General features: G+C 44.6%; 2 protein-coding genes and 2 non-coding genes across 8 annotated transcripts; 3 read left to right on the forward strand and 1 right to left on the reverse strand.

Annotated features, from left to right (window-relative positions):
* The first annotated feature begins 6,371 nt into the window (after positions 1 to 6,371).
* rpl12 (ribosomal protein L12) lies at positions 6,372 to 9,121 on the forward strand. Of its 2 annotated transcripts, none has more exons than XM_072379864.1 (6): positions 6,372 to 6,536; positions 7,628 to 7,701; positions 7,963 to 8,061; positions 8,502 to 8,583; positions 8,654 to 8,740; positions 8,977 to 9,121. In XM_072379864.1, the coding sequence occupies exons 1-6, from the start codon at positions 6,500 to 6,502 to the stop codon at positions 9,093 to 9,095; spliced, it is 498 nt and encodes a 165-aa protein (XP_072235965.1). In that variant the 5' UTR covers positions 6,372 to 6,499; the 3' UTR covers positions 9,096 to 9,121. The 2 variants fall into 2 exon arrangements, with proteins under 2 accessions (XP_072235965.1, XP_072235966.1); XM_072379865.1 differs by having other exon boundaries at positions 6,533 to 6,652.
* On the forward strand, positions 7,735 to 7,857 carry LOC140302668 (small nucleolar RNA SNORA65). Its single transcript, XR_011915115.1, has one exon. It is a non-coding gene; the product is annotated as a small nucleolar RNA SNORA65 (small nucleolar RNA).
* LOC140302667 (small nucleolar RNA SNORA65) lies at positions 8,783 to 8,905 on the forward strand. The gene has a single exon (XR_011915114.1). It is a non-coding gene; the product is annotated as a small nucleolar RNA SNORA65 (small nucleolar RNA).
* Positions 9,122 to 9,704: 583 nt separating the features above from the next.
* Positions 9,705 to 14,820, reverse strand: pole3 (polymerase (DNA directed), epsilon 3 (p17 subunit)). 4 transcript variants are annotated; one of them, XM_072379861.1, is made up of 7 exons: positions 14,425 to 14,820; positions 13,170 to 13,255; positions 12,974 to 13,092; positions 10,550 to 10,692; positions 10,434 to 10,451; positions 10,310 to 10,399; positions 9,705 to 10,198 (listed from the first exon to the last, which is right to left on the reverse strand). In XM_072379861.1, the coding sequence occupies exons 1-7, from the start codon at positions 14,488 to 14,490 to the stop codon at positions 10,181 to 10,183; spliced, it is 540 nt and encodes a 179-aa protein (XP_072235962.1). In that variant the 5' UTR covers positions 14,491 to 14,820; the 3' UTR covers positions 9,705 to 10,180. The 4 variants fall into 4 exon arrangements, with proteins under 4 accessions (XP_072235962.1, XP_072235963.1, XP_072235961.1 ...); XM_072379862.1 differs by lacking the exon at positions 10,434 to 10,451 and having other exon boundaries at positions 10,337 to 10,411; XM_072379860.1 differs by lacking the exon at positions 10,434 to 10,451 and having other exon boundaries at positions 9,705 to 10,035; positions 10,310 to 10,411.
* Between the last annotated feature and the right edge of the window lie 3,780 nt (positions 14,821 to 18,600).

Here is an 18,600-nt window from a genome sequence, read left to right on the forward strand (position 1 = left end):
GCCTCAGCTGCACATCTCCATCCGTTAAAGTTCCAGCATCCCAAGTGATTTGTTTCATACATTATTCAGAGCTGCGTGTTTATTGGTGTGGAATCACATTAAAGTGGAAATCGTTTTCTTTACTCTAAGACAAGTAGTTTATATCCAAAGGTCGTCTTCCTCAGTCTTCCTCCTTGTTGCCACAGCAACCAAACAGGGACAAACCGACCCCTCCCCCATCAGCATCTCCTGAGAAAAAGACCCGTCTATAGGAGATTACCCGCCGTGTGAGTGACATTTAGAAGTTAGAGTTTTAAAGTTTGAAGTTTCTTTCTGCTAAAGGTTTAAAGTACAAATGTCAGCTGTGAGTATTTCCTCCTTCTGGATTTCTGGCGTTGAGCTGCTGCTCGGTCCTCTGGGAGCTCAGCAGGCGTCTCAGCCCTGTTTTAATCTTTTTTTAGTGATCGTTTGTTATCTCTGGACGTCTTTATTCCACATCGATGATCACAGCTGTCCTTTACAGACGCCAGCGATGATGTCACCACCGCTTGGCTTCAGTTGGGTCCTTCAGGTTCGAGTCGTTCTCTCAGTAAGTGTCGGGATGCAGGTGAGTTTCCTCAGCCTATGGGGCTGAGTGCAGCTGCTGGAGAGCTGGCGCTCAGGTTCTCACGTGGCCTTTGTGGGCAATGAAATGAAGGTCAAGTTTTAACATTTATCTCCTCTGGTTTTGTGTTTAATCTAATAAACATGACTTCATTCTGTGGTGTTTGAAACTCTGATATTTAATCTGTTTTATTCACCACGTTTCAAACATCACAAACTTGTGGGTTTTCTTTCTTTAAAGGTGTTGCAGAACAAAAAGATCTTATCCTAAGCCTGGCCACATGTATAAATATAAGTTTAATCATCAATAATTAAGCAATAAATATGAACTAGAATAAATAAAACAAGAGTAGAAGTGAATAAACGGGGAGGGAGGGAGGCTTTCACCTCAGTGAGTAACCAGACTCTTGTTTATCGAATTTGGTGGCAAATAGTACTAAAATTTCACTTGGGGAATGAGGATGGGAATGAGATCCTTCCCCAAGTGGAGGAGTTCCAGTATCTCGGGGTCTTGTTCACAGTGAGGGACGAATGGAGCGGGAGATTGACGGCGGATCGGTGCAGCGTCTGCAGTGTTGCTGCACCGACCCGTCGCTGTGAAGAAGGAGCTGAGCCAGAAGGCGAAGCTCTCTATTTACTGGTCAATCTACGTTCCCATCCTCACCGATGGTCCCAAGCTGTGGGGAGAGACCAAAAGAACGAGATCGCGAATACAAGCGGCCGAAATGGGTTTCCTCCGCAGGGTGTCTGGGCTCTCCCTTAGAGACAGGGTGAGAAGCTCAGTCATCCGGGAGGGGCTCGGAGTAGAACCGCTGCTCCTCCGCATTGAGAGGAATCAGATGAGGTGGCATCTGGTTAGGATGCCCCCTGGACGCCTCCCTGGGGAGGTGTTCTGGGCCCGTCCCACTGGGAGGAGACCCGGGGAAGACCCAGGACACGTTGGAGAGACTATGGCCTGGGAACGCCTCGGGGTCCCCCCGGAAGAGCTGGAGGAAGTGGCCGGGGACAGGGACGCCTGGGTTTCTGTGTTAAAGCTGCTGCCCCCCCGACCCCCGGAGAAGCAGCAAAACTTTGCTGGCATCGTGGTAACCATCTGAAAGGTTTGTAGACAGATCTGTAGATCATCTGATGAGGTGTGAAGCTTTGTAAAAATGGACTCCAGTCATGAAGAGAATGGGGCCCAAAATGGATCTTTGAGGTACTTTGATGCATTTTTTTACACTTTTAACAACAAAAAGAAGGAAGTGCATAAAGATGGAGGTAAAACCTGAATAAATGAGGGAGAGTTCTTTGAAAATTTGGCCCCATGATGGAGAAGTGACCCGTCCAGGGTGTACCATGCCTGTCGGCCAATGGCTGCTGGCCGAGGCTACAAATGATTGGTGGTCCTCGAAATGTGTTTTCACCTTGAAAGCAGCTGTTAAAGATAATAACTTTAAGTTTACGACCTTTGGAATACATAATCTTGTTGTATGCGTGTTTAAAAGAAGCAAACAGACACACTTTATGTAGCTGAACTCATTTAAAACCAGCAGCTGTCATTCTTAGAAGGCATTTCACTGAAATAACTGCATTAAAATCAAGAGAAGAAGAAAAGTCAATCGTCTAACCCACTGATTTGCATCTACTAAAATGTGATAATCGAGGCTGAGAACCAGACAAAATGTCCTCACTGATCCCACTCAGGCTGCTGCTCATCTGTTAAACTCGGGGGAATGATCTGATTTCCTCTCCTTCGTCTCCTCCTTGACCTTTTCCTTGTGTTTTCCAATCAGCCGTGACAATTTGCTCTTATTGACTTCCTGCGGCTCGGCTGCAGTGGAGACTCACGCCTGAGCACACATCTCGTCTCCGTTAACCGCTTCCAGATGGCGAGAACAAATTGCTTTTGGATTCGCTCTTCAGTTGTTTCATCCACGAACAAGTTCATCAATAGTTCCATCAGCTCTGAGCGGGTTTGTTGGAGCTTTAATCTTCACTTCATTTAGAGAACAATATAGTTCTGATTAAAGTCATTTAGCATCTATTCATGACTCCTGATAAAAAACAAATCCAGATTAATTTAACCTTCATCAGCAGACATTTTCTCCACAGAAACTTTCAAATCATCGCGTGTCTGCATGAAACACAAGCAGAGAGATTCCTGAAAACCAGCCAGTGACTGTCTGAATGGAAATGATGGAAATTAGACATGAAGAGACTGAAGCTGTCGGATAGTTTATTATCAGCTCGTCTGTCACCTGCTGTGGAAGCTGCAGGTGTGAGCAGCGAAAACACGCCGAATCAGACACATTCAGGCTTAAAAAGGCCGTGTTTGAAAACTGTTTTAATCTAATTTTTTCCACATAACGAGGATTGTTTTGTTGAGATAACAGGTTCATATACTGAGGCAGTTAGGGTTAGCCTCCTCTGCTAAGCCCCGCCCACTCACCTCCACCCTGCTGGTCGGATGAAGCCAGCTTCTGGTGGAAATGTTCTGCTGTCAGCTGTACTGAGGAGCATGCATCTTCCATCCAGCAGCAGCCTCAGAGGATATAAGAGCCCAGTGGATAAACTATATCTGAGGCTAATGTTCCAGCAGAGTTAGCTAAAGACTGTGAATGTGCAGCAGACACTTTTCATCCCACTGTTTTAACAACTTGGTCCAGTTCAACGCTGGACTGAAGGAACTGAGCCACAAAGAGGATCAGTTCCAGCTCTCAGAGCCTGAACATCAGAGCAGGGAAATGGAAGCATCTGAGATTACATTACATTATCGGCATGTTTCTGATAAAGATGGAGGTCTCCAGGTACAACTGTTTAATGAGGTTAATATATCCAAAATGTTTAAACGCAGTAATTAACGGTTCACATGCATTACTACGAGTTACGCTGTGCACATCTCCGGCTTGGTCCATTACTGTTGATGAGAAAGCATTGTTTGCTAGCATCTGCTGCTAACTTACAGCTAACAGCTAACTTACAGCTAACTGCTAACTCACAGCTAACTGCTAACTCACAGCTAACTGCTAACTTACAGCTAACTGTTAACTCACAGCTAACTGTTAACTTCCAGCTAACTGCTAACTCACAGCTAACTGCTAACTCACAGCTAACTGCTAACTTACAGCTAACTGCTAACTCACAGCTAACTGTTAACTCACAGCTAACTGTTAACTTCCAGCTAACTGCTAACTTACAGCTAACTGCTAACTCACAGCTAACTGCTAACTCACAGCTAACTGTTAACTCACAGCTAACTGTTAACTTCCAGCTAACTGCTAACTTACAGCTAACTGCTAACTTACAGCTAACTGCTAACTCACAGCTAACTGTTAACTCACAGCTAACTGTTAACTTCCAGCTAACTGCTAACTTACAGCTAACTGCTAACTCACAGCTAACTGTTAACTTACAGCTAACTGCTATCTCACAGCTAACTGTTAACTTACAGCTAACTGCTAACTTACAGCTAACTGCTAACTCACAGCTAACTGTTAACTTACAGCTAACTGCTATCTCACAGCTAACTGTTAACTTACAGCTAACTGCTAACTCACAGCTAACTGCTAACTCACAGCTAACTGCTAACCAGTTTCCCTCTGGGATCAATACAGTAACTAGAGACAGAGCTGAGACAGAGAGCCACTGTGCTTAAACCAACAGGTGTTTTGACCTAAGTCTGTCTCATAAATCTTAATAAGGCCTCAGAAAATTGTTAGAAATCGGCATAAATAGGTCTCCTTTCAGGATATTCCAGCTGAACACTCACTGATAAATACTGAACAGGTATCATCTTCCATCCAGCAGCAGCCTCAGAGGCTATAAGAGCATCACAAAAGGAAAAGATCAAAGAAAAGAAAAACTAAGTTTGCCAGCAGCTGTGGAAACCAAAGCTGCTGGTGCCGTGATGTCATCAGTGATGTCACACTCAGTCATTTTGCATTTACAGTTTTAATTTATGTCTGACCATTTTAAAGCTGCAACCTTTGGAAACGTAAAGTTTTCTCAGAATAAACCGCAGCACTTAAAGTCATAACCCAAACCAGAACTCCAGAATTGAAGTTCTGACTCAGTAGAATCGGACTTTGGCCCAGATGAGAACTATTGGTCCCCATAAGGTCAGAGTCAGAGGAGAAAAAACCTCTGAAAAAATCCCTCCACCAGGCTGTTGGAGCAGCTTCATGACACAGAAAAGGTGGAGCTGCAGCCCCCAAACGGGTGTTTTCTCTCCTGAACTAGTTTACATGTCATGAAGCGGCTCGTTCCCTGGTGGAGGGACACTAAAAATGAGCAGCAGCGAGTTATTCATAACCCCGTCTGTCCATCAGAAGTCTTCAGCTCCACGTTCATTCTTCCTCAGTCTGATGACCAGCTCTTTGCTTCCTTTTATCTATCTGCTTCACTTCAGAGTGAACAGATGACAAAGAGAAAAGCACAGACCGCTCACCTGACCCTAAAAGAAGCTTAAAAGCCTTGATTCACACAGATTATTCAGACCTGATATCTCCTGTCAGGGTTTCTGAAAATACCCAGCGAGCCGTCCTCTCTCAGTGGGAGTTGTGAAATCCTGACCATGCTCACAGATTTCAGTGATGCATATTAATCAGGCCGGCAGTGATGATCTCTGCTTCTCACCCACTTACTCCCTCTTGTGTTCTGTAGCTATTCCTGTCGAGCGGCTCTGACTCAAAAAGTCCTGCAGGACCCGAACAGGAAAACACAGCTTCAGCTTTGTGGTGATGACACCGACCTGCTCGGATCTACGCTGCAGCTCTGATACGATGGGGCCCCGGGGGCCCGTCAGCACACCGGCCCGGTTTCAGTCCAGGAATCTCAGCTGTGGTCATCACTGTTTAATTTGCTGCTTCATTAGGAAGATAAACAACTTAACTTTAAGATTTATCTCTTCTTCAGGGATCTTTAGCCATCAGTTTCATCGCTTTAAATCAGTATTTTTGATCTGATTTCATCAAACACTGAAACAGTTAATTTACTATCTATCTATCCATCCATCTATCTATCCATCCATCCATCCATCCATCTATCTATCTATCTATCTATCTATCTATCTATCTATCTATCTATCTATCTATCTATCTATCTATCTATCTATCTATCTATCTATCTATCTATCTATCTATCTATCTATCTATCTATCTATCTATCTATCTATCTATCTATCTATCTATCTATCTATCTATATTCAATATTTGGCCTTACATTTCACAGAATTAATTTCATATTATTATCATAAATCACACATGATGGGTCCTTTATCCTCTGAGGCTTTCTAAGTAAAATCAAGATAGTTGTATTTGGAGTGAGAAAACAAGTTCATAAGAGACTGTGAAACCTAAAAGAAGTCTGTCTTGCTCCCAAAATGCTCCTGTGGTTGGTTTGTTTCTGCCAAAATGGCCCATAATGCGCGACCTCTCGTGGTCACAAGTGTAACTGCACGTCAAGTCAAATCAACTCACCTTTATTTAAACAGAGTAAAAACACAACAATCATTAAAACATCAATGAATGATACATCAGAGAAAATAAAAAATAAATAAAGATAAAAATCTTCTGGAATAATAAACCCGAAAGGAGTTATTGATTAAAACTGAATATTATCCAACATCTTTGTATCTGAGGTTTAAAATGGACACTGAAGAATTCTTTATTGTATTCTACCTTTTTTATTTAATTGATGAGTGTGTAAATGTCTTAATTGTTTGCGCATCCTGTTCTGCACTGTTGGAATAGAAAAGGAGAAGAAGAAACAACTCTCGCGATATTTGACAGGGATATAAATCACTCCGCAGCCTCACGTCGTTCTTTCTTCCCCTTTTAGCGGTGAAGGTGCAACAGTGATCGGTCGTCCCGAAGCCGGGTTCATCCGACACCCTCACCAATCAAGCTGAACTAAGCTCAACCTCCACAACAGCAACATGCCGCCCAAATTCGACCCCAACGAGATAAAAATCGGTATGTTTTCAAGCTCAGAGGGTATTAAAAGCAGAAGCTTGTTCATGGCCGAGATGGAGCCGCTGTGTCCCGGCTGCCTCCGCGCCCTTCGGCCTGCGGGCCGGGCCCAGAAAACGGTAAAGATTGGACTAAATCCGAACAGAAAAGAACATCGTTTGGACTGTGTGACTTTTAATGTTGTAAGATGTGATATTATGTGGATGTGAGGCAGGGTTGAGATCTAAGATGTGGCGCGGACTATGTTTCAGTCCACGTGCGAGAGATCCGCGAGCTGCTAATGCTAACGTTAGCTTAATTTATTCCCTGATGGGGGTGATACTGATTCAAGCTGTCTGCAGTCTGTTATTAATGCTGAAAGTCTTTATTATTTTACTTTAGGGTGGAACTTATCAGTCTGAAATGTTAAAATTATTTGGACATAAAGACATTTTCATTTCGTAGCTGACGTCAGCATGTTTTTTTAAGGCTTGTCAAACACTTTGATGTGAAAATGGAGGAATTAAATTTGATGCACTTTGTTCTAATTTATGTGAATGGGTCCGATATGTTCAGATGGTTGCCTGAAACTCAGGAGGATGAACTGAGCTCTTCTCCACTGTTCTGAGAGTTCTGCTGACTTTGCTTAAACCTGTCGATGGGTTTATTTTCCTTGAGAAAATATAGATTTTTGCTGCTGCCATAAGTCAGAATAAATTTACTAATTGTTCCTACTTTGGTTCTCCAACGCGACCCGCTTTTTTTTCTGAAACCTGTTAGAACTACGCTTGTCTGTCCGGTTATAACCTGATCAGTGATCTGATCCCAGACTCCTCCAGCAGACTGAGTTCTGCAGGTCAGAACCTCCCCTGAACCTGGTCAGTTCAGCTGGACCGACCCAGGTGTCGGTGTGCAGAGAATCGCAGCGGCGCCAGTTTCAGGTTTTATTTTCTGATGAAGCTTTGAACCAACAGGCCATAAAATAAACCCGTCCTCTGCTGTTCCTCCAGGTTGTCTGAGTAGAACCCGACCTGGTAAAGGTCGGGTCTAAGGGGAAACGGACCGGGCCCTGGACCCAATCGGCTGCTTTCAATCCTACTCTTTTTGTCTTTCAGTGTACATGAGGTGCACAGGAGGAGAAGTTGGAGCCACTTCAGCTCTGGCCCCAAAGATCGGACCTCTGGGTCTGGTGAGTGTCAGAACTCTTGACTAGAACCAGCCTCCCGCCACTGTACCTGTCCCTGTGGCTGCGTATGTTCCAGTGGAGGCTCAGAGTGACCCGGCTTTAGGAAACAGGGTTGCCCACACCAATGGACACCTCTGTGCCGAAAAGACCGGAACACAACCCAAAGTTCTGCTTTTTATTTATTTACTGATGTGAATGTGTTTGTCTGACTTGGTTCTGATCATCCTGCTGGTTCTGATCATCCTGCTGGTTCTTTGTCTTCAGTCTCCCAAGAAAGTTGGAGACGACATCGCCAAGGCAACCGGTGACTGGAAGGGCCTGAGGATCACCGTGAAGCTGACCATCCAGAACAGGCAGGCAGCGGTACGTAAACCCTCTGCAGAATCAGTACCAGAACTTCATCTGAGAACCATTAAAACTGCACAGTCCTGCGGGGTAGCAACATGTCCCAGCAGGTTTGGTCCTGGGGGTTAAGTATTTATTCTGGGGGGTAGCTTTAGCATTTAAATGGTGTCACTGAGCTGAGGAGAAACCTGAGTTTAGCTTTAAAGATGCTGATTCTGCAGCTCAGTCCGGCCCTGATTGAACAGCCTGAGAGGCTAAAAACATGTTTAATTAATGATGAAGAGCTGGAGAAGAACAACTCTTTATTTATTAATTAAATCCAGATTACAGGGAACAGAACGCTGCTCAGATTTGAGCTGCTGCAGGTGTCGGGTTCTCAGGAACCAGCGTCTGCTTCATGAAACTCGGAGGAAACGTTTCCCTGCTGGTTTTTAACCGCTGGCGTTTTGTCTGGACAGATCGAGGTGGTTCCCTCTGCGTCCGCCCTGATCATCAAAGCTCTGAAGGAGCCTCCTCGTGACAGGAAGAAGGTCAAGAACAGTAAGTGGCTCTGAACATCTGGACCTCTCAGCTCCAGCTGTGCATCGTCTCACCTGTTCTGTTTCCTCAGTTAAGCACAGCGGCAGCGTGACCTTTGACGAGATCGTTGGCGTCGCTCGCGTCATGAGGCACCGCTCCCTGGCCCGGGAGCTCTCCGGTAAGTCATGTGGACACCCCCCCCCCCCCCCCCCCCCAGCCTCCCGCCACTGTACCTGTCCCTGTGGCTGCGTATGTTCCAGTGGAGGCTCAGAGTGACCCGGCTTTAGGAAACAGGGCTGCCCACACCAATGGGCACCTCTGTGCCGAAAAGACCGGAACAAAGTAGATCCTGTTTACTCTGGAACTGCAGCCGGGTTCCTTTAATCTGACGGAAACTGAATGTTTGTCCAACAGGAACCATCAAAGAGATCCTGGGAACCGCTCAGTCTGTCGGGTGCACCATCGATGGCCGTAACCCTCATGATGTCATCGATGACATCAACAGCGGAAAAGTCGAGTGTCCGACTGAGTGAAGCTTTGAAATAAAGTGTTGGAAAAATACAGCAGCCTGTTGTGGTGTTTTATAAAAGATTTTCTGTTGGTTCCTTTAACAAAGTTGGGAGAATAACATGATTTGATCTGAAGAGATTTGAGAGAAGTTCAGCTTTCTGTGAAGTGCGTAACTGTTAGTTTTCCACCTGAAGTTGGGTCGGAAACTGACGGCTCTGAGGTGGATTTATTTAAATGAATCGGTATTAGAGTGGAGCCCGAAGCATGGCAGCTCCTCTGAACATGTGGAGGTGCACGGCTGCCAGGTTCTGACCCACTTATCTGCACTGGAGCTACACAATGACTGGATGGAAACCTCTGATCTGCTCAAAGAATTGTAGGAAAATGACTTTAATCACATCTGAATTGTAGAATTTACTCTAAAGGCGGTAAGAAGGGTTTCCAAGCTCATCCCAGACAGACAAGCTTGGAAAACCTCCAGAGGGAGGCATCCTGAGCCCAGCCGCCCTCTGTAGCTGTGGTTAAAGACCCTGGTTTCATGTGTAAATAACCTGTAAGTGAGTTCTAACAGAACCACAAACCGGTTCTAACAGAACCAAACAGAGCAGCAGGGGTCATGTGACACGACTCGGTTTTGTACAAAAGATTTATTCAAAGTTTCAGTCGTTTACTCGTCTACAAAAGTACAAATGGTTGAGAAGCTCAGCAGGAAAACAGCAAAGTGGTGCGTTCACTGGTCTGGTAACCGACGGTTACCACCGCTGCATTACATCGACTGACGTGTGGAACGGGGAATAATTAACTCTTCTTCTAATTTAATCCACATCCTGAAGCTTCTCTGCGGAGAAACATTCAGAGAAATTTAAGGAGTGTTCGTGTCCAGAGTCGCATGTGACCAGGAGAAGATTCAAATGACCACGTCTGAGGAGTTCAGTTTGGATGAACCGACTCTGAGTGGACCTCCTCAGTTCTCCTCCTCCTCAGCTTCGTTCTCCAGCTCCTCAGTTCTCCACCTCCACCTCAGCTTCCTTCTCCACCTCCTCCTCCTCAGCTTCGTTCTCCAGCTCCTCAGTTCTCCACCTCCACCTCAGCTTCCTTCTCCACCTCCTCAGTTCTCCACCTCCTCCTCTGCTTCGTTCTCCTCCTCTGCTTCGTTCTCCACCTCCTCGTTCTCCTCCTCCTCTGCTTCGTTCTCCACCTCCTCGTTCTCCTCCTCCTCCTCAGCTTCCTTCTCCACCTCCTCCTCCTCAGCTTCGTTCTCCACCTCCTCCTCCTCAGCTTCGTTCTCCACCTCCTCCTCCTCAGCTTCGTTCTCCACCTCCTCCTCCTCAGCTTCGTTCTCCACCTCCTCAGTTCTCCACCTCCTCCTCAGCTTCGTTCTCCACCTCCTCCTCAGTTCTCCTCCTCCTCCTCCTCAGCTTCGTTCTCCACCTCCTCAGTTCTCCACCTCCTCCTCCTCCTCAGCTTCGTTCTCCACCTCCGGCTCCTCCTCCATGCGCTCCTCCTCCTCTCCCTCCTCCTCCTCCCTGCTCTTATCGTTCTCCGAGCCGGCCTTCTTCTCCTTATCTTTGCGTTTCTGCTCTATAACCTCCTTCTTCCCCTTCTGGCCCTTCTTGTACACTGAGGAGCAGAAAAAACACCATTAGCTGCTAGCATCACCGCGTCCACCCAACCAGAAAAGCCACAGATGCTGCAGGAAGGCCCTGCTGGGGACGTATGGATGGAAAAGGTCCACCTTAAGGTCCAAACCAGGACCTTAAGGTCCAAACCAGGACCTTAAGGTCCAAACCAGGACCTTAAGGTCCAAACCAGGACCTTAAGGTGGACTCAGAAGCCTCGCAGCAGCTTCTGAACAACCTGCAGAGTTTTACAGAGAATCCCAAAGATCCAGAGCTGGTGGAATAAATGCAGGAAGAAGAGTTTCCAGCCCAGAGCGGGACTCAAATATTTCTGAAGAGATAAAAACAGGAGAAGCAGATATTTGAGCATCCAAAGTGAAAGCTGAGAGGAAAGTTAGCTGAAAGGTTCCTGATGTTAGATTTATCAGAAGAAGCAGGAGGACCCAGAGTTTCCCTGAGCTGAGACACAGATCTGTGGGGCTCAGACTCTGTTTCCTCTTCATTAAAAGGTGGAGAAAAAAGACAATAAAGGCCCCAGAACTGAACCCTGTGGGACACCGTAGCAAAGAGAAGTGGAAGAGGAGCTGCAGCCACAGAAAATTATGGTTTTCTGTGGCTGCCGCTGAGCTTCTATCTAACCGAGTCCTGCTGAAGTGAAAGTATTTTAACAGTAAAACTGCTGCAGCTGCCTTCAAAACCTGCGAACATGCAGGAGTTTTACTGAAAATGGAACAAAAAATGAGTCTGAACCTTTATTTAACAAAACCTTTGACGTTTGGTTCTAAACGTAATGAAGCTGGTCAGAGAAGGCGCCGAAATAATTCCCAAAAGCCCGGTTCAGCGCTGAGAGAAAAGCTCTTCATGGTCTGAACCGGCTCGGTCCGGTAAATCAGGGATCTGTGAACGCTCTGAGCCGCCGTTTGTGGCGCCGACGCCACGAGTTTTCACGCTTTAACGGAAGCTAACGGATGCTTTCACACACCTCAGAGTTCTGGGTCTGCGTGCACCCGCTGTAAGATGCTCTGTCAGAGTTTAAAGTTTAAGTTGTAAAGCGAGAACTCGTGCTGGGAAATCATTCTCAGGTTTTTAAGGCTCTCAATAAGACGGATCCTGGATCCTGTGGATTATTCCCCCGAGATGAGTCTTATTTCTGACCTGGGCCTCTTTAAATCAGGGCTAAAAACACTTATTTCAGATGGCTTTTAATACCCAGTAGTTTGGTGACACTTTTATATTATCTTATTCAATTTTGTTGTATTTTATTGCGTTTACTGTTCTTTTATTGTTTTGTACTTATTCTTTTCTTTACTTATTATCTGCTGTAAAGCACTTTGGTACCGAAATGGATTGTTGTAAAGGGCTGTAGAAATAAATTACATTTACATCTCCTGGCCAAAGTTAAAATGTTTTAAGCCCTAATAAGTTCAAGGTTAGACCACAGCAATGGACTTTATGTCTCCCAGACTTCTCTCAGTCGCCTTCAGCTGGTATAAAACTCTGCTGCTTCCTGTCTTTTAACCAACACTAACAGACGTATCACTCCTGTTCTTAACTCCCTTCATTGGCTTCCTGTCCTTTATAGAACTGATTTTAATTAATTTAAATTTAATTAATTTAATTTTTTTTCTAAATGTAATGAAGCTGGTCAGAGAAGGCGCCGAAATAATTCCCAAAAGCCCGGTTCAGCGCTGAGAGAAAAGCTCTTCATGGTCTGAACCGGCTCGGAATAAGCTCCTCCCCCGAGATGCGTCTTATTTCTGACCTCTGACCTCTTTAAATCTAAGCTAAAAACATATTTATTTCAGATGGCTTTTAATACCCAGTAGTATGCTGACACTTTTATATCATCTTATTCTATTTTGCTGTATTTTATTGCGTTTACTGTTCTTTTATTGTTTTGTACTTATTCTTTTCTTTATTTATCATCTGCTGTAAACCGAAACAGATTGTTGTAAAGGGCTGTAGAAATAAATTACATTAAATTCCCGAGTATCATGGGAAATCATTCTCAGGTTTTTAAGGCTCTGAATAAGACGGATTCTGGATCCTGTGGATTATTCCAGAGGATCTGTGGACTGGAAACGAGGCCTGATGGGATTAAACTAAATCAACTGATGCCTGCTTCCATAATTCAGATTTCTCAGCCCAATAAGAGGTTATTATAACGTTATTTTTCTGTCAGGACTGCACATTTCTGCCATGTTTTCTGTGTGGGGACTTGGTTTAAATCCCTTGGTTTGTTCCAAAGAGATAAGAAACGAGTGAAAGCTGCAGCATCTCACCGTCCAGCGCCTCTCGGAGAGGCTCCAGGAAACGCTCGAACTCCATCTCCTCCATCGCCGCCAGCACGTCTCCCGCGTTCAGCGTTTTCCGCTTGGCCTTCATGGCGAAATTATTGGCGCTGAAAGAAAAGGAGCAGACATTTTATTTTGTGGCTCGGAGCGAGCCGGATCCAGGGTCCGGGGCGGCGACTCTCACCAGGACGTGGCGTACAGCACGAAGACGCTGGCTGCCTGAGAGATGGCTCGGCGGGCCTCTTTGGACACGTTCACGCCGTCTGGAAGCTGTTGGAAACAAGCAGAGGAGGCGTTTCAAGGCTCAAACACACTTTTTCTTATGAAACCTTTAATGTTTTCATGACTTTTCCACTTTATTTATCAAGGCTGCAACCAATAACGTCCCTTATGATCAATCAGCTGATCTAATTAGTGATTTAAAGTTCTCTTTTAACTCTAACTGATACTAATATGGATCGATTTCCAATAATAAGCACAACTGACGGGTTTATTTAAGTTTTAATAAGAACTTAAAGCTGGTTTTTGTCATCAAACCGGAACAAAAAGACAGATTTCTGGTTGTTCAACAGGTGCTTTGGCAGTTTATTTCAGGACATTCACTCACTTTACACTGACTGAACTACAGCTGGACCGGTTCAGCTCACAGAACCAGTGTCCTGGACCCAGTTTACCTGCAGCAGCAGAACCCAGGTACTGACTGAGGCTGAGAGAGAAAAGCTGCTGCTGCCTCGGACCTCCTCTGTGGGAGGTTCTGGTTCTGCTGCCTCTGACCTCCTCTGTGGGAGGTTCTGGTTCTGCTGCTGCCTCTGACCTCCTCTGTGGGAGGTTCTGGTTCTGCTGCTGCCTCTGACCTCCTCTGTGGGAGGTTCTGGTTCTGCTGCTGCCTCTGACCTCCTCTGTGGGAGGTTCTGGTTCTGCTGCCTCTGACCTCCTCTGTGGGAGGTTCTGGTTCTGCTGCTGCCTCTGACCTCCTCTGTGGGAGGTTCTGGTTCTGCTGCTGCCTCTGACCTCCTCTGTGGGAGGTTCTGGTTCTGCTGCCTCTGACAGGTTTCAGGAGTCATTTAAACACAAAGTGGAAGAGACAGCAGGGCCCCGCTGGTTTATTCTGTTAGAATCTTTTTATTCTCAGAGATGCTCTGAATTTATCTGGATCAACTGTCTGGTTCTGGTGAGAAGAAATGTAGCTGGAAGCAGAAAACCTGTTTTTAGTCCTGTAAACCGTTTCCTTATCCCGTTTACAGCTCCTGAATCCGGATTTAAACCGTTAATGGAACCGCGGGATTTCTTCAGATTAATTTCGGTGAATAAAAAAAACAGAAACTGATTTATTGACCCGGTCGGTAAATGTAGTTTTTGTTCAGAGTTCTGTTGTATGGTTGCGGCTGCCCGGTTCTAACCGACATGACCCCGGTGTTTAACAGGTGCTGCGCACTCACCGCCTCCTTGATGATGCGGGTGATGACCGCGTTGGGCAGGTTCAGGTCCTCGGGCCTCTCCGCCATTTGTTCCGACTCGCTCCGAAGCTTCTACCGCCGGACACGGACAACAGGTGGCCGCCGCCGCTCCTCCGTGCTAAGCTAACCGTCTGGTTCCCAGTAACACTGACGCAGCAGCTTGCGTGCGCGCTCAGCTGAGCGTGCGTTATATTAGTACCAGCACAAAAAAACGCTGCTCAACAACCGAGCCGTGTGTTCCGATCAACTTCAGGTTCTAACCGAAGCCGCCCGCCTGCCCATTGGTGCCGATTTGTTTTGGGACGTTTCCCGCGAACCTTCCAACCACCACGAGCTCTCCGACGTCAACGACGAACTCTGACCTCTGACGTTAACGTGACGTCTTCCGTCACAGCCAACGCAACGTAAAGGGAAAAAACTACATATCAGAAAACAAAAGTACGAATTAAATGGTAGTAATGACGCTTAAAGGTTTTTTAAACGTTAAAAACAGAAGAGGATGTGAAACAAAACAAAGTCTGACGTATATTACGGTAAATGTTTGAGCTCCACACTCCTGAATATGTGCCAGGTGCGCAGGAAAAGACTTTCATTAGTAATGAATCTGCCCTCCATCGGGTTTTAAAGCCTCTGATACTGAATCTATAAACGATATAATTAAAATAAACTGGTTAAGCTCGTGTTTAAAAATGAAAAACAATTACCAAACCAGCTTTTCATAAAATCAGGGGCATCAAACGACTTCTTAAAGGAAACTTTCAACTTAATAAGCTTTCTGTCATTATTAGCATTTCACCAACAAGTATAATTACACTGTAAAATGTTTTTTTGCCATAACTTCAGTCTCATCCCATTGTGGAACAGTAGATATGTAGATTTAAGGAATAAATCTCTTCAAAGAGTGCCTTGACAAAGGATTTTGGTCTGTTGTGCATTTACTCGATGATCACGGTGCTCTACAGTCTAATGAGGTTTTTTTTTTATTATCCAGAGTTAATATTGATGAACAGTATCCCCAAATGATTAAGGCAATGCCACAGCCTGTGATATCCTTGAGTTGTACCTTGCTATCGAGCACAGATTCACAAATGCTTTACACCCCTTTTCAACGAGGCTAAATCTAGTTTTAAAACACCTCATTTAAAACCTAATGCTGATCAACTAAGAGCCAGATATTTTTTAGATGATATATTCCTCCGAAAGCAAAATAAATCCATTTAGAAATTCTTCGGGGGGATATTTGAGGCTTCGATTCGGCTTTGACCATCACAGCTGCACACTGAACAAATAGAAACAACAGAACACGTATTTTACAAATGCAAATTTGCCTTCTGGGAAGATCTACATTACTGGCTATATCCCATATTTACCAGTTTATTCTATGTTGACCAAAGGAGATGTTCCTCACGGCATGACTTTGAAGAATGATATGCATGATTTGGCCAAACATTCATTCACTGACCTTCTTAGAACAGATTTCTAAAAACTTCACCAAACTTCACTGAGTCTTTAACAAATTAAGAATGCTCTCAAACTATTTAACTTCATAGAGAAACCTGCTGAACACTACTAAGGCTGTAAATACAGTTGCTGTTCCACCTCTCGTTCACATACTTCCTGTTCAGGATGCTTCTTACCGCTGGATCCCAAAAGGGGGCGCAACAGATCACTCAGACCAGAAGCTGCTTCTGTTTACTTCCTGTAAACAGAAGCTCCCTGATCCACAGTGAAGAGGTTCGCAGTTTGTTGATCTTAACATCACAACAGTAATTAATCAAAAGATTAAAAGTAAGCTTAAACACCCCCGACCGGTCGCCAACATGTTGTAGGCTAACTCTGCTTTATTTCTGAGGACGTGCACCGATGAGCCGATGCACCAAATGAACATGATAAACACGTGTCGTTTTACCACTGAGGCCCCAATACACTCTTTTTTAAAATCTATTTATTTTCTTCTTGTCTTGCTTATAAATGTGATTTAAATGTCAGAATCAACGTAACCTTTATTTAACATTTATTTCAACTTTATTTCTCTTTTTCTTCTTCCACCTGATGTGAGCGTTATGCTGCTCTGATACTGAGACGCAGTATCAGGCCTGTTTCTTACACATTATTTTTTTATTAACCTTTATTTATACAGGTAAAATCTCACTGAGACCCAGGGTCTCATTTACAAGAGAAACCTGTTTTAGGCAGCAGCAAAACACAAAGTTACAGATTAACTGAACGTACAAGAGACAAAAACAGGAACATATAATTAATAATAATAAAAAAATAATATAATTAAAGAAAAAGGAACTAGTTAAGTACAGAACATGTGCAGACCCCCCACTGACTGTCTCACCAGCCTTCCTACAAGTCATTTGAAGTCCTCTAGTGAAGTAAAACTGGGCATCTTCAGCTTCTGTTGGAGCCTGTTCCAGGTTACAGGCGCAGCAGAGGAGAACCTATGTATGTATGTTGTGACATTACGGTTGTGTCGTTTATACATTATGTTTGTAAATCCAAATAATTTTAACAAAGTCTGTTAAAAAATAAAAGGTACATGGGCCCAAAATCAATTATCCAATTATCCAATCAGAGGATGGGATTCCAACTAAATACAAAAATACACAACAAACCAAACTAAGATAAAGACATCAGATTATATACGATAAAAAGGAAAATCTTCAGGACCCTGAAAGGTGTCCAGTGCTATATATTGATTTGATAATCCATCTGAGGACTCCACAGGCCACATAAAACACAGTTACACAGCTAAAGCCCAACATACAGAGCAACAATTCCATTACCTTAGTGGAGTTGTTCCGTGACCCAGTTCGATTCTGATGTAGATCCACTTTCATTAAAAATGGGACATCATGGACATTTGACTTGTTGGATATTTTCTGATAGAATGAAAAATAAACAGTGATAATCGACTTCCAGCAGTCAGAGTGGAGAAGGTCGGGGGTCTGACAGGGGAACAGGTATTTGGGTGGTTTCCATGGCAGCTGTCTTCTTCACACAAGCAGCCCACTCACTGTAAACCACACAACTAAACATCTCCTCCCACTGCACCCAGGCTTCTGCTTCTGGGCAGCGCTCCAGGATAGAAAAGGTTCCTCAGCCCTCACAGCGTCTTCATGAGGGCTGCAGATGTTGGAGTAACACCCAGATGTGTCAGTGCACATCAGCATGAGCTCATTGTTTAGTTAGCAGTGAGTATTAAAGACATTTTTATCTATGTTCTCCACACAGAACACTGAAAATTAAAGAGTCAACTCCCTCTGGCTATTTAAATGTTCACATTCCTCGAACCACAGGAAGAGGAGGAGGAGTGGCAGCTATCTTCAGACAGGCTGCTCTCACCCACAGTTTGTATGAAAACGTACGAAAAGTTGTGCACAGATTTCCGTGCATAATCCTACGAATGTCTCAGAGAGAACTAACGGAGGGATTTCTACACAGGCACTCTACTGGGACCACTTCATCCACACGCCCCCCTGCAGCACAGCTCATTCACTCCGGTAAGAACGTCCATCTTACTCAAAGTCGTCGTTCACGTTGTCAAAATCTGATAAATATCCTGCCATGTTGCACAAAACTATCAGCAGCAAACTCTGTGTGAAGTTAGCCGACTGTCACAGAGCACGGAGTGAATAAACTGTGCTGCAGGGGGGCGTGTGGATGAAGTGGTCCCAGTAGAGTGCCTGTGTAGAAATCCCTCCGTTAGCTCTCCTATAGCTGCAAGTAGCCACAACAGCAGCTATGAGCTAACAGAGCTATAAGCTAACAGAGCTATGAGCTAACAGCAGCTATGAGCTAACAGAGCTATAACACACGTTCATTCATTCATTCTTCTTAAAGTATTGGTGAAATAAAGACAGATAATGCCTTATTTAGAGGCTGCATCCTCTAAGCCCCGTTCACTCCGTTATATGGATCTCCAGTTATCTAAATATCTTCTGAAGGACGCCGACTTTCACCAAACTGTTCTCGGTGAGGAGATGAATGTATTTCATGCCAGAAATAAGGTTTAAAAATACCGGGGTTACCCTTCAATAAAGGTCTGAGAATTAAACTTAAACAAAAGCGAAGACATCATTGGAAAGGTGTTGACTGAGGGAGTAACATATGTCAGAATGGAAACTGTGGGCAGCTCCTGCTCCTCAGAGG

Source organism: Leuresthes tenuis, unplaced genomic scaffold, assembly GCF_036924035.1.
Source record: "Leuresthes tenuis unplaced genomic scaffold, fLeuTen1.0.hap1 SCAF_2, whole genome shotgun sequence".
Classification (NCBI taxonomy): Eukaryota; Metazoa; Chordata; class Actinopteri; order Atheriniformes; family Atherinopsidae; genus Leuresthes; species Leuresthes tenuis.

Bases quoted from the DNA above. Each gene is read 5' to 3' on its own strand.
- rpl12 (XM_072379864.1), top strand. From the start codon at position 6,500: ATGCCGCCCAAATTCGACCCCAACGAGATAAAAATCG. The intron at 6,537-7,627 runs GTATGTTTTCAA...TTTGTCTTTCAG, and splicing joins CCCCAACGAGATAAAAATCG to TGTACATGAGGTGCACAGGA. The intron at 8,584-8,653 runs GTAAGTGGCTCT...CTGTTTCCTCAG, and splicing joins CAGGAAGAAGGTCAAGAACA to TTAAGCACAGCGGCAGCGTG.
- pole3 (XM_072379860.1), bottom strand. From the start codon at position 14,490: ATGGCGGAGAGGCCCGAGGACCTGAACCTGCCCAACGCGGTCATCACC. The intron at 10,693-12,973 runs GTGAGATGCTGC...TCTGCTCCTCAG, and splicing joins TCTCCGAGAGGCGCTGGACG to TGTACAAGAAGGGCCAGAAG. The intron at 10,412-10,549 runs GTGGAGAACGAA...GAGGAGGTGGAG, and splicing joins GCATGGAGGAGGAGCCGGAG to AACGAAGCTGAGGAGGAGGA.